Below are 14,254 nucleotides of genomic sequence, written 5' to 3' on the forward strand. Positions count from 1 at the left end.
CCGTACTGTATTGTACCCATTCTGCAATCTGTTAAATAAAGTTTTCATTCATTCATTCATTCAGACAGTCCATATTCAAGGCACAGCAAGGTCAGACAAACACAAATGGTAAATGGTGCATTTATATAGCGCTTTACAATTTAGTTCCTCACATTCACCCGTTCACTCACACACGCACACACCGAGGGCGGAGGCAGCCATGCAAGGTGCCACAACCTGCTCATCGGGAGCAGTTAGGGGTTAAGTGTCTTGCTCACAAGGACACTTTGACACGCTGCCCGGGAGGAGCGGGAATCGAACCGGGAACCTTCCGATCACCAGACGACTGTTCTATCTCCTGCGCCACTGTCACTACATCTCAGCGTTCACACGTTGTGTGTCAGTCAGGGCCTACAGGTGGCGTCTTGGGGAGTTTAAAAAAGGTCCCCAGATAATTATTTGCAGGTATTGTATAACAGGGTATCTGCGGGGTATTAAAAAGTATTACATTCATAATTCTCAATTTAAGGCTTTAATTGGTATTAAAAAGTGTTAAATTGAATTTGCACAGGTATTACATTTGGGGGGACGGGGGGGCAGCCCGGCTGTCGGGAGATGAACTAATTTTTTATTTTTTTTTTATTAACTGGGCTACCGGGAGCTGTGTCTGGCGACTAGTAGTCTAGCAAACTAAACCCTCTATCTTGTTCATTTCCCAGACTAGTAGTCTAGCAGACTAACTAAACCCTCTCTCTCTCTCGTTCATTTCCCAGGTGCCTCCACTTCTCCCCAAGTCTGACATCGACCCTGAACACTACCGGGTCTCTGCCGGGTTGGACGACAACGTGAGTGACGATGAGCCAGAACCGGCTTTTCTAAAAGAAACTCTAGTCCAGTTGGTTTTGACATCCTGTTGCTTGTTTTAAAAAAAAAACTGATTTGGAACGGTCAAGTCCTGCAGAACCTAAGCGCTATTTTTGTTCTGTATTTAGACATTATAAATAGTTTGTGTATGTCTCTGTCTGTCTGTATGTATGTGTTTGTTTCTGTCTGTGTGCACATAATGCGCGTGCATGTGTGTTTCTATCTTTCGCACACACGTCTATCTCTGTGTCTGTCTTTGTCTCGTCTGTGTCTGTCTTTCTTTGTGTGTATGTGTGTGTGTGTCTTATCAAGGTTTTAAAGTATTAACTGCTCAAGGATGCTATTACACAGCTTGGGTACACGTTTAAATGGCTGGTGTTTATATTTGGAAGGTTAATCCAGACTTTTTTTCTTTAAATGTAATTTGTTTATTTGGACGGGACAATGCAAAATTAATGAACACTGGAGTGTAAAAATTGCCCGATTTAGCACGAGGCTAATTTCCATCCGTTGTCCCCAAAACATAAAAACAGGACTCATAGAAACAGTAAGAAATGTACAAATACATAAAAACAGGACACATAAAAACAGTACAACTTTTACAAATACATAACAGCAATACACAGAAATACTAGTGGCTGGTTGGTCTTCATGACTGGTTGGTCTTCAGCCATTTTTTTTAGTTACCCTCTAAAAGAAGCAAGGGTGGGGCTTTCCCTTATGGAAATGGGGAGAGTGTTCCATGTTTGGCTGCCTTTTATGGACGGGATGTTTTGGCCAAACATGACCTCTGGTGTCTGACCTGGTGCAGAGTCCAGTGTTTATTTTTCTCTAGATGAATTCCTGTACAGGAGGGGGAGCTAGTCCATGTAGGCATTTGTAGATGAAACAAGAGCTTTTTAAGACTTTCTTTTTTTTATCCACTTTTTCTCCTCTTTTTAAATTTGTCTATTTTTCTCCCATCCAAATTACCCGCTGTGCCACACGAGGAGGCAGCCTGTCACATCTTTTCACCTGCCAGCGCGGACTCTCATTGGCGAGGAGTAACGTGTGGGAGGCTCACACTACCCCCGCTACTTCCTGTCTCCGCTGCGCAGGCGTCCCCCAACCGACCTGTAGGAGTCGCTGTCCACAACGTCCAGATTACCACCCATCGACTTCCACCCGCTAACTCTGCCAATTGAGTTAGTATGACGACTGGCCCAAGCCGGAGGCGAACCCGGTGTCTCTTGCGTTTGTGACGAGTGCAATGTCCGCTGCCCACCCAGCCGCCCTCTCTCGTGAGAATAAGCTTTTTAAGACTTTGACATTTTCAAACTTCATACACTAGTTGTGAGAGGTCTGCAGACAGAAGGATGAAGGATAAAGGATCCTCCACTCTCTTCACTGGCTCCCCATCACCACCCGGACTGAATACAAAATATCCCCTCTGACCCATCAGTGCATCCCCCTAGCTCAAAGATCTCCTCACCCCAGAACCCTCCACCCGTAACCTTCGCTCCGCCAACACAAACCGCCTCCTTCCCGCCAGGACCAAGCTCTGCACCCTGGGGCCTTCTGCTGGGCTGCTCCCCGCCTGTGGAGCACCCTCCCTGACTACCTCGGAGCACCACAGACCACTGCTTCTTTTAAAAGAGGACTAAAAACATACCTCTTCACGAAAAGCCTTCTCTTAATTGTAACCTTTTTATACATGCCTTGTGTGTTTTATCCCCTTTTTCTATGTATTTATGCCTTTTTTTCTTCTTTTTTTTCTATGTTTTTACCCTGTAAGCACTCTGAGATTTGGTTTCCAAATGTAGAGTGCACTATAAATAAATTGAATGCATTATTATTAGGGATGTTCGATATTGGCTTTTTTACCGATATCCGATATACCGATATATATGCAGGGTTTTCCCCCCAAAAAAAACGAAATAATTTCAGGTAATTAACATTAAATATATCTTGTCGTGGAATTAACACAACATTATGCATACTTTTGACAATAAATAAAATAAGAATGTTCTTACTTGCTTTTATTTTTATTTTTATTTTTTAACCGCTACCGATAATTTCCGATATTACATTTTAACACTTTGGTCGCCAGGCTTATATTCTTAATATACCATCCTCCGCCAGCTCTATTTGTCTATGGAGAAGTTCCCCTTCTTTGCAGGGCTATAACTTTTTAAATTGTATTGCTAAATTGACATTATTATGGCCCATTCAACATCAAGTATCTATTGTTCAGGGTGTAGCAACGTTATACTTTTTCATTCACATATTCATACTAAAATACGGTCTAAAGTATAAGTATGTTTTTATCGTTTTCTGCAGCTTTCTCCAGAACGTGATTTATAGCCCCAAATGCATTATATTGATGCTCAAATACAGTTTGATAGGAATCTGCGTGAGATAAAAAATTTCAAATGGACGTGCTTCTAGAAGTTACTACTGATCATCTGATGTTGACCGGATGGGGGGGGGGGGTCGTTTATAATTCCGTGGCCAACGTTAGATGATTCATCTAGTGTGGGTGATATGATCATTAGAGGAGTTAGTATCGAACACGTTAAAAAATAACGCTGAATCTTACCGTAGCTTCCTCATAGCGTTGGGCGATGAGCGTGGAACAGAAATATTCCTATTATGGGATGTAGAAATATGCAATCCATTTCCAGGTTGTATAATAGTATATACGTCCAAATCATGTTGTTTATCGAGTTATTGGTAACTGATTGCTATCCGTTGTGTCTAGCTCGAGTCCTGGGACTATTACCGAGTGATCGGACCGAATTGGAATGAGCACCAGCTTCCATTTCCTGTTTCCGCTCTGGGCAATCCGCCGATCGGCCACCAGATGGCGCTCTTGAACCGTTGGAGAGTTGAGAGGGGATCAACAGTAGATCTCAAGTCTCCGGGGGAGAAATATGATTTCGATCACAGATTTTTGAAATATTGATATCAAAGACGTAGTACGGCGTCTTTGGCAGAATGAGCATGGCGGGGAATGACGTGGTACGGCGTTTTTGGCGACCATAGTGTTAATGCCAATATCGGCCGATAATATCGGACATCTCTTATTATTATTGTTATTAACCCTTTTCTCGCCAAGAACGTGTTACCACGTCATTGCTCGCCATGCGTAATCTGCCAAAGGCGTCTTTGAGATCAATATTTCAAAAATCTGTGATGGCAATCATATTTCACCCACGGAGACTTGAGACTTGCTGTTGATCTCCTCTCAACTCTCCAACGGTTCAAGACCGCCATCTGGTGGCCGATCGGCGAATCGCCAAAACCGGAAGTGACGCGCCGGAAGTGGTGCTCAACCATATTTCGTCCGGCCACTCGCTATCGCTAGCGGGACTCCAGCTCGACACACTGGATAGCGATCCGTTGCCAATAACTTGATAAACAACATTATTTGGACGTATATAGCATTATACAACCTGGACATGGATCGCATATATCAACATCCCATAATAGCGAACTTTCTGCTTGACGCTGATCGCCCAACGCTACGAGGAAGCTGCGGTGAGTTTCAGCGTGTTTGATTATTATTAAACGTATAATCTGCTCTGATATATATATCGCCCATACTAAATAAATGATTTAACGTCGGCCACGGACTTATAACCCCCCCCCCCCCCCCCCCCCCCCCCCCCTCCGGTCACCAGCAGATGATGAGGCATGACGCTTAGGACCTTGTACAATTGAAATTTTGTATCTGACGTCAATCGGTATCAAACTACATTTGATGATCTAATATATGTATTTAGGGCTATAACTCGCGTTCTGCAGAATGCTGCAGAAAACGATAAAAACATATTTATACTTTAGACCGTATTTTAGTATGAATATGTGAATGAAAAAGTAGAACGTTGCTACATCCTAAACGATAGATACTTGACGTTGAATGGGCCATAATAATGGCAATTTAGCAATACAATTTAAAAAGTTATAGCCCTGCAAAGAAGGGGAACATCTCCATAGATTTATAGTACTGGCAGACAGTGGATTAAGATCAGAATAATCTGTGGCAGATAAAGGGTTAAAGATGTGTGTGTGTTGCAGGTGGACGACAACATCCCCCTGAGGGTCATGCTGCTGCTGATGGACGAGGTGTTCGACCTGAAGGAGAAGAACCAGTGGCTCCGCAGGAACATAAAGAACCTGCTGCAGCAGCTGATCAGGGCCACGTACGGAGACACCATTAACAGGTTAATATATACTGTATATATACATGGAGACACCATTAACAGGTTAATATATACTGTATATATACATGGAGACACCATTAACAGGTTAATATATACTGTATATATACATGGAGACACCATTAACAGGTTAATATATACTGTATATATACATGGAGACACCATTAACAGGTTAATATATACTGTATATATACATGGAGACACCATTAACAGGTTAATATATACTGTATATATACATGGAGACACCATTAACAGGTTAATATATACTGTATATATACACGGAGACACCATTAACAGGTTAATATATACTGTATATATACACGGAGACACCATTAACAGGTTAATATATACTGTATATATACATGGAGACACCATTAACAGGTTAAAATATACTGTATATACATCAGAGACACCATTAACAGGTTAATATATACTGTATATATACATGGAGACACCATTAACAGGTTAATATATACTGTATATATACATGGAGACACCATTAACAGGTTAATATATACTGTATATATACATGGAGACACCATTAACAGGTTAATATATACTGTATATATACATGGAGACACCATTAACAGGTTAATATATACTGTATATATACATGGAGACACCATTAACAGGTTAAAATATACTGTATATACATCAGAGACACCATTAACAGGTTAATATATACTGTATATATACATGGAGACACCATTAACAGGTTAATATATACTGTATATATACATGGAGACACCATTAACAGGTTAATATATACTGTTGTATATACATCAGAGACACCATTAACAGGTTAATATATACTGTATATATACATGGAGACACCATTAACAGGTTAATATATACTGTATATACATCAGAGACACCATTAACAGGTTAATATATACTGTTTATATACATGGAGACACCATTAACAGGTTAATATATACTGTATATACATCAGAGACACCATTAACAGGTTAATATATACTGTATATATACATGGAGACACCATTAACAGGTTAATATATACTGTATATATACATGGAGACACCATTAACAGGTTAATATATACTGTATATATACATGGAGACACCATTAACAGGTTAAAATATACTGTATATACATCAGAGACACCATTAACAGGTTAATATATACTGTATATATACATGGAGACACCATTAACAGGTTAATATATACTGTATATATACATGGAGACACCATTAACAGGTTAATATATACTGTATATATACATGGAGACACCATTAACAGGTTAATATATACTGTATATATACATGGAGACACCATTAACAGGTTAATATATACTGTATATACATCAGAGACACCATTAACAGGTTAATATATACTGTATATATACATGGAGACACCATTAACAGGTTAATATATACTGTATATACATCAGAGACACCATTAACAGGTTAATATATACTGTATATACATCAGAGACACCATTAACAGGTTAATATATACTGTATATATACATGGAGACACCATTAACAGGTTAATATATACTGTATATATACATGGATACACCATTAACAGGTTAATATATACTGTATATACATCAGAGCTATAGACACCATTAACAGGTTAATATATACTGTATATACATCAGAGACACCATTAACAGGTTAATATACACTGTATATACATCAGAGACACCATTAACAGGTTAATATATACTGTATATACATCACAGCTACTTATGGAGACACCATTAACAGGTTAATATATACTGTATATACATCACAGCTACTTATGGAGACACCATTAACAGGTTAATATATACTGTATATACATCACAGCTACTTATGGAGACACCATTAACAGGTTAATATATACTGTATATACATCACAGCTACTTATGGAGACACCATTAACAGGTTAATATGTAAGGGATAATGTATAGCTACGAGGTCATTGTCGCAAAATAATTGACCGACACGGAGTTTAAAATACCGAGGCGCAGCGCCGAGGTGTTTTAAACGTCAGTGAAGGTCAATTATTTTGCGACAATGACCGAGTATAGCTATACATTATCCCGCTTATTACATGGCTAAATTACTAACAATATACCTAATTCATTGTACACCATCGACGAGACGAGATCAAATGCAAACGCAGTTGTTCTGTGGCTCTGTCAGCCCAAATAAAGTGATTATTATTATCGGCAGTCGGCAGGTCTGTGGTCTGATTGCACTGATGACTGAGTGCAGCTGTGCATATGCTGAGCAGCACTGATAGTGTTGTAGTGGGCTTGATTGCGAACAGCTGCGCACAGCGGTCATTATTGCTTGGCAGAGGTCCGTTATTGTGTGATAACGGACCTCTGACGCGCGCTATTGACCAATCACAAGCAAGCATTTCGGCGATTGTGAAAACGCCATGTAATAAATATATATATATACATCAGAGCTACTTATGGAGACACCATTAACACTTTGAGTGCCACGTCACGGCTTTTCTCGGATTTTTTTTTTATTTTTAATTTTTTTTAAGCGATCTGGAATCAGATTGCATCACGCGAGCCTACCCGCCTACCCAGGGGCCGCTGGCGATCAGATGTGAAAAAAGCGCTCCCTATCGTCTCCCAGATGGTAAATCACCCTTTTGGAATGGACTCAATGAAAATGGATGGGAAAAAAATATTCCAGTCCACATTTTCCAGTCCACTGATGCAGCCGGAGTTACCAGAGTTCATTCTGGATCCTCTGAGCCGCGGCAAGCATGGGTTATACTGTACACACGTTGGATCAATATACTTATCGATTTTTTCAAATGGTGATCAGGAATTGGAATATACCATTTGGATACCATCTGATGTCAGGTAAGGAATCTATGTTATCAGTGTTAGGATAATCAGACTCGTTTTCGAGGAGATATAAGCTTTTTTGTGATATGTGCTCTATCGGTTTCACTGTAAAATCCATGAGGAAATGAAAGCAGCTATTATCAGCGCGCGGCTCGAACGTGCGTGCGTGCACGTATACTATTGATCATCTAGCGTTTATTTGAAAACGATTCATAAATAGGCAGACAAATATCAACGTTCTGGAATATTCCAGTAAAAGGCGATTGTCACAGAATGGGCTGTTTTTCACCTGAAAACGGGTGCTTTTCAAAATGCTCTCAAACGGAAATGAAGCGATAAAAAACTGAAATCTGCCTTGACAGCACTGACTGGAAAATGATTCTTTGATAAGCGACGGGCAGATTAGACACATAGCCATAATTTAAAACATAGATTAGGCGATATTAACGTTAACATTGGGAGTGGACCGTGGCATTCAAGGGGGTAAAAAGGAAAACACGGCGTGGCACTCAAGTGTTAACAGGTTAATATATATAATATATATCTGGTGTCTATATATATATATCTGGTGTCTATATATATCAGAGCTACTTATGGAGACACCATTAACAGGTTAATATATATATATATATATATACACACACATCAGCGCTGCCTATGGAGACACTATCAGCAGGTTTTATATAATAATAATAATGTATATTATACACATCAGTAGAAACGTTGTGTTCTGTCTCCACAGGAAGATCGTGGACCACGTGGACTTCATGACGGCTCCGGAGCAGGTGGCCGACTACGTGAAGAAGTTCAGGTAAGCCCCGCCTCCTTTCTGACCCAACAACTGAACCGGTTGGTCCGAGGAGCCGTCAGTAACCCCCTCTGGTCCCGCCCCACAGGGATTCCTATTGGCCCAACGGAATCCTGGCCGAGACTCCGCCCCGCCGCGACAAGAGCATCCGCATGAGGACCCGGGTGGCAGCCAAGACCAGTCTGCTGGGCACCATGCCAGGTACACACACACACACACACACACACACACACAGACGCACAGACGCACGCACACACAGACGCACGCACACACAGACGCACGCACACACAGACGCACGCACACACACACACACACGCGCACAGACGCACAGACGCACGCACACACAGACGCACGCACACACAGACGCACGCACACACAGACGCATGCACACACAGACGCATGCACACACGCATGCAGACACACACGCATGCACACACACACAGGCATGCAGACACACACACACACGCATGCAGACACACACGCATGCACACACACAGGCAGGGAGCTAAATTAACTTTTTGACTCACCGGCCAGTGGCGGGTAGATGGGAAGAACCTACCCGCCAAGCATATTTCTTACCTGCCAAATTTTTTTGATATATAAAAAAAGAAAATTTAAATAAAATATATATTATATAATCATACTTGTAGTTGTATTATCTGCGAGACATCGCCACCACGCAATAAGTCAAAATGCTCGCTATCTGCAAACAGCTCCACTGTCTGTGTGTATACTTGAGTAGCCTCCAGCTCCAGCAAGGATTCTCCGGCCCTGCAGCTAGACCCTATATTCAGCTAGACCCTACATTCAGCATGCAAGGATTCTCCAGCGATGCAGCTGGACCCTATTTATAACGTTACGGTTCTTTTGTCAAATCACATTCAACATGCCCTCAGCTAGAATACGCATTCAATCAATGTTATAAGACATTGATATCAGGAGCTATCTGTAGCTACTGCTAGCCCGGTAGATAACGTTAAGACAATTTAGTTTACTGGGACAGATAGATCTAACGTGAGCTAGCTAACGTGAGCTAGCTAACAAGGGAACGGAGGTATTATGCACTCGAGTCGACTATTGCTGGAGCATTTGTTGATATCAGCAGCTATCAGTAGCTAGCCAGCTAGATACCGTTAGACAATGCCTCGTCATGTATTAAACTAAAAGTGAATAGTTGACTGGGTCATTGTTTAAACAGTAACGGTAGCTCATGGAGGTCCGCTCTTCTAGACTAGAGCAGACTGCCTGTGTTGACACGAGCACTGCGAGCAGAAGCCCTTAGCCAATAGTATCCCGCTGCAGGGCTGGGCGGATATGACTCGTTGCCACAGTTTTTTTCAAAATAAGAGTATCATACGAACCTAATGTTGCTAACTGCCGGAGCCATCGATATTATGACTGGAGATGCGCTTGGGGCGGAAATGAGACCCGCACAGATTTTCAAAATAAGAGTATCGTTATGAACTTGATTAATTACACGCCACACGGCGGGCAGCCCTCTAAGTGTCAAGCGCCAAAGGTAAAAACTGAGCGCCCCTGGCGGGCGGCGGGCTTTAGTTTCGGTCCCTGCACACAGGCATGCAGACACACACAGGCATGCAGACACACACACACATGCAGACACACACGCATGCACACACACACAGGCATGCAGACACACACACATTTGAATGATTTATTCATGTCCACATAAATAAAAGTACATCAAGGACATAAACACGAATAATGCAATCAGATATTGAGAGACTGTTAGTTACAAAAGAGGCCACATTGTTGCAACACAAACGGGACAATAACACATGAAAATAACAGTAGCAGGTGAAACAGCTCCATGGATACAAACAGCAGCGTCTCCTCCGTACTGAGCAGCTGAACAACACCTTGCTGACTGAGCTGCTGTTAATACCATCAGATACTGAACAACACCTTGCTGACTGCTTGGTTCTTAGAGAGACCAGCCATCTGGAGGCCCCTCACAACCAGCTTGTGTACATGACCTAGTAAAAACTAAAACGTTTACACTTGTAGCCCAGCTGTGAAATGGTCACAGACACACACACCAATTTCAATTTAATTAGAATTTTAATTATAATTAAATGTTCATTAAATCAGCCAAGACAGTTACAAGTCGACACACAGTGGTCGGGTTATCTCAGAAACCAGCGTACCGTCTTTGATAACTCACTCTCACCTCCTCCCTCCCTCTCCTCCTCTCCCACCTCCTCTCCTCCTCTCCCGCCCTCTCCTCCTCTCCCACCTCCTCCCACCCTCTCCTCCTCTCCCACCTCCTCCCTCCCTCTCCTCCTCTCCCACCTCCTCTCCTCCTCTCCCGCCCTCTCCTCCTCTCCCACCTCCTCCCTCCCTCTCCTCCTCTCCCACCTCCTCTCCTCCTCTCCCGCCTCCTCTCCTCCTCTCCCACCCCCACCTCCTCCCTCCCTCTCCTCCTCTCCCACCTCCTCCCTCCCTCTCCTCCCCTCCCTCCCTCTCCTCCTCTCCCACCTCCTCTCCTCCTCTCCCGCCTCCTCTCCTCCTCTCCCACCTCCTCCCTCCCTTCACCTCCTCCCTCCCTCCCCCACCTCCTCCCTCCACCTCCTCCCTCCCTCTCCTCCTCTCCCTCCCCCACCTCCTCCCTCCCTCTCCTCCTCTCCCTCCCCCACCTCCTCCCTCCCCCACCTCCTCCCTCCCTCCCCCACCTCCTCCCTCCACCTCCTCCCTCCCTCTCCTCCTCTCCCTCCCCCACCTCCTCCTCTCCCTCCCCCACCTCCTCCCTCCACCTCCTCCCTCCCTCTCCTCCTCTCCCTCCCCCACCTCCTCCCTCCCTCCCCCACCTCCTCCCTCCACCTCCTCCCTCCCTCTCCTCCTCTCCCTCCCCCACCTCCTCCTCTCCCTCCCCCACCTCCTCCCTCCCTCCCTCTCCTCCTCTCCCACCTCCTCCCTCCCTCCCCCACCTCCTCTCCCACCTCCTCCCTCCCTCCCTCTCCTCCTCTCCCACCTCCTCCTCTCCCACCCCCACCTCCTCTCCCACCTCCTCCCTCTCCCTCTCCTCCTCTCCCTCCCTCCCTCACCCCCTCCCTCCCCCACCTCCTCCCTCCCTCCCTCTCCTCCTCTCCCACCTCCTCCCTCCCTCCCCCACCTCCTCCCTCCACCTCCTCCCTCCCTCTCCTCCTCTCCCTCCCCCACCTCCTCCCTCCCCCACCTCCTCCCTCCCTCCCTCTCCTCCCTCCCTCTCCTCCTCTCCCTCCCCCACCTCCTCCCTCCCTCTCCTCCTCTCCCTCCTCCTCCCCCACCTCCTCCCTCCCTCCCTCTCCTCCCTCCCTCTCCTCCTCTCCCTCCCCCACCTCCTCCCTCCCTCTCCTCCTCTCCCTCCTCCTCTCCCCCTCCTCCCTCACCCCCTCCCTCCCCCAGACGAGCTGAAGCACATCATCGGCGCGGACACCACCCGTAAGGGGATCCTGCGTGTGTTCGACATGTTCCAGCACCAGCCCATGAACCGGCGCCTGGTCTACGTGTTCCTGGAGGGCTTCCTGGAGACCATGTTCCCGCAGTACAAGTTCCCCGAGCTGTTCGTCAAGCTGCACTCGCGCTCGCCCCGCACCCGGCGCCACAGCCAGAAGCTCAAGGCCTGCTCGCTGAAGAGGTGACAGCAGGGGGCGCCGCAGGCAGCAGCAGGGCGCGGGTTCACCTGACCTGACCCACGGGGAGGCGTGCGCACACACACCACACACACACACGTACACACCACATGTGTATGAGTGTGTGTGTGTGCACGGTTGCGTCTCTCCGCCACTCCTCTGTCCCACTCCGCTCAGCGGTCACTCCTCCTCTCTCTCTCTCTCTGTGACCACGGGACAGAACGGGGAACACGTCTACACTCAACACACTCTCCTTCCCCCTCGCTCTCTCACAGAGACTGGACCCAGAAAAACAATCACGAAGCACCGCTGAGAGACTGGGTGTGTTTTTATTTTATTCCTCTTTTGTTTTTCTGACTTTTTTTATTTTTTTTTGATGACTTCTTTTTAGCTGGGTCAATAATGCTGCTTCCCTCCAGCCCAGAAGACCACATACTGTACTGTTTTAACCTGCAGGAGTAGATGCCCCTTTACAACTTGCCTTACATAGCTGCTTCCGTCTCCTAGCTAGCGGAGGCTGGGCTAGCTTAGCCTAGCGTCGGCTCAGCTTAGCCTAGCGTCGGCTCAGCTTAGCCTAGCATCGGGTTAGCTTAGCCTAGCGTCGGCTCAGCTTAGCCTAGCGTCGGCTCAGCTTAGCCTAGCATCGGGTTAGCTTAGCCTAGCATCGGGTTAGCTTAGCCTAGCGTCGGGTCAGCTTAGCCTAGCATCGGGTCAGCTTAGCCTAGCGTCGGGTCAGTTTAGCCTAGCGTCGGGTCAGCTTAGCCTAGCATCGGGTTAGCTTAGCCTAGCTCCGGGTTAGCTTAGCCTAGCTCCGGGTTAGTTTAACCTCGCACCATGAATTAGCAATTGGATTTTAATGGAATTCACCCCTGTGTTATAGACACGTTAGCTATAACAATTGGTCTAAACTACATTCATACACACTAATGATATCATATACATATTCATATTAATCAAATATGTTATTAGCACTTGGGTTGGCATGGTGGCGGTTTTAAAATGTGACAATACAAGGGAAGGGTTCTCGACACGTCCCGAGATCCGTTTTGACTCGGCGTGAAATAAATAGGCCACACCCCCTTTAACACTACTGTCGTCACCCCCGACAACCGCCTGCCGTCCCACATGCTGCGCTTGTATGCCGTGAGGATACCCGTGTGAACATTACTGTGCGTCATATCGTGTACCGTGTGAAAAAACATATAAAGAATATAATGTGAGGCGGTGAGACAGTTTAAACTGTGTTTATAAGGCGGTGAGACAGTTTAAACTGTGTTTATAAGGCGGTGAGACAGTTTAAACTGTGTTTATAAGGCGGTGAGACAGTTTAAACTGTGTTTATAAGGCGGTGAGACAGTTTAAACTGTGTTTATAAGGCGGTGAGACAGTTTAAACTGTGTTTATAAGGTGAGACAGTTTAAACTGTGTTTATAAGGCGGTGAGACAGTTTAAACTGTGTTTATAAGGCGGTGAGACAGTTTAAACTGTGTTTATAAGGTGAGACAGTTTAAACTGTGTTTATAAGGCGGTGAGACAGTTTAAACTGTGTTTATAAGGTGAGACAGTTTAAACTGTGTTTATAAGGTGAGACAGTTTAAACTGTGTTTATAAGGCGGTGAGACAGTTTAAACTGTGTTTATAAGGTGAGACAGTTTAAACTGTGTTTATAAGGTGAGACAGTTTAAACTGTGTTTATAAGGTGAGACAGTTTAAACTGTGTTTATAAGGCGGTGAGACAGTTTAAACTGTGTTTATAAGGCGGTGAGACAGTTTAAACTGTGTTTATAAGGCGGTGAGACAGTTTAAACTGTGTTTATAAGGTGAGACAGTTTAAACTGTGTTTATAAGGCGGTGAGACAGTTTAAACTGTGTTTATAAGGCGGTGAGTATAAGGTGAGACAGTTTAAACTGTGTTTATAAGGTGAGACAGTTTAAACTGTGTTATCAT

General features: G+C 44.8%; 1 protein-coding gene across 1 annotated transcript in view; it reads left to right on the forward strand.

The window, feature by feature from the left end:
- The window catches only part of snx13 (sorting nexin 13), a gene marked incomplete at its 5' end in the record, with an annotated part of 46,472 nt that extends 32,643 nt beyond the window's left edge, over nucleotides 1-13,829 (forward strand). The window contains 5 exon segments of the mRNA XM_084327068.1: nucleotides 753-824; nucleotides 4,903-5,048; nucleotides 8,609-8,677; nucleotides 8,763-8,875; nucleotides 12,080-13,829. Of these exon segments, the coding sequence (XP_084183194.1) occupies nucleotides 753-824; nucleotides 4,903-5,048; nucleotides 8,609-8,677; nucleotides 8,763-8,875; nucleotides 12,080-12,315 (636 nt within the window). The 3' untranslated portion in view covers nucleotides 12,316-13,829.
- Between the last annotated feature and the right edge of the window lie 425 nt (nucleotides 13,830-14,254).

Source organism: Notolepis coatsorum (assembly GCF_963971535.1).
Source record: "Notolepis coatsorum genome assembly, chromosome: 13".
In the NCBI taxonomy this organism is placed as follows: Eukaryota; Metazoa; Chordata; class Actinopteri; order Aulopiformes; family Paralepididae; genus Notolepis; species Notolepis coatsorum.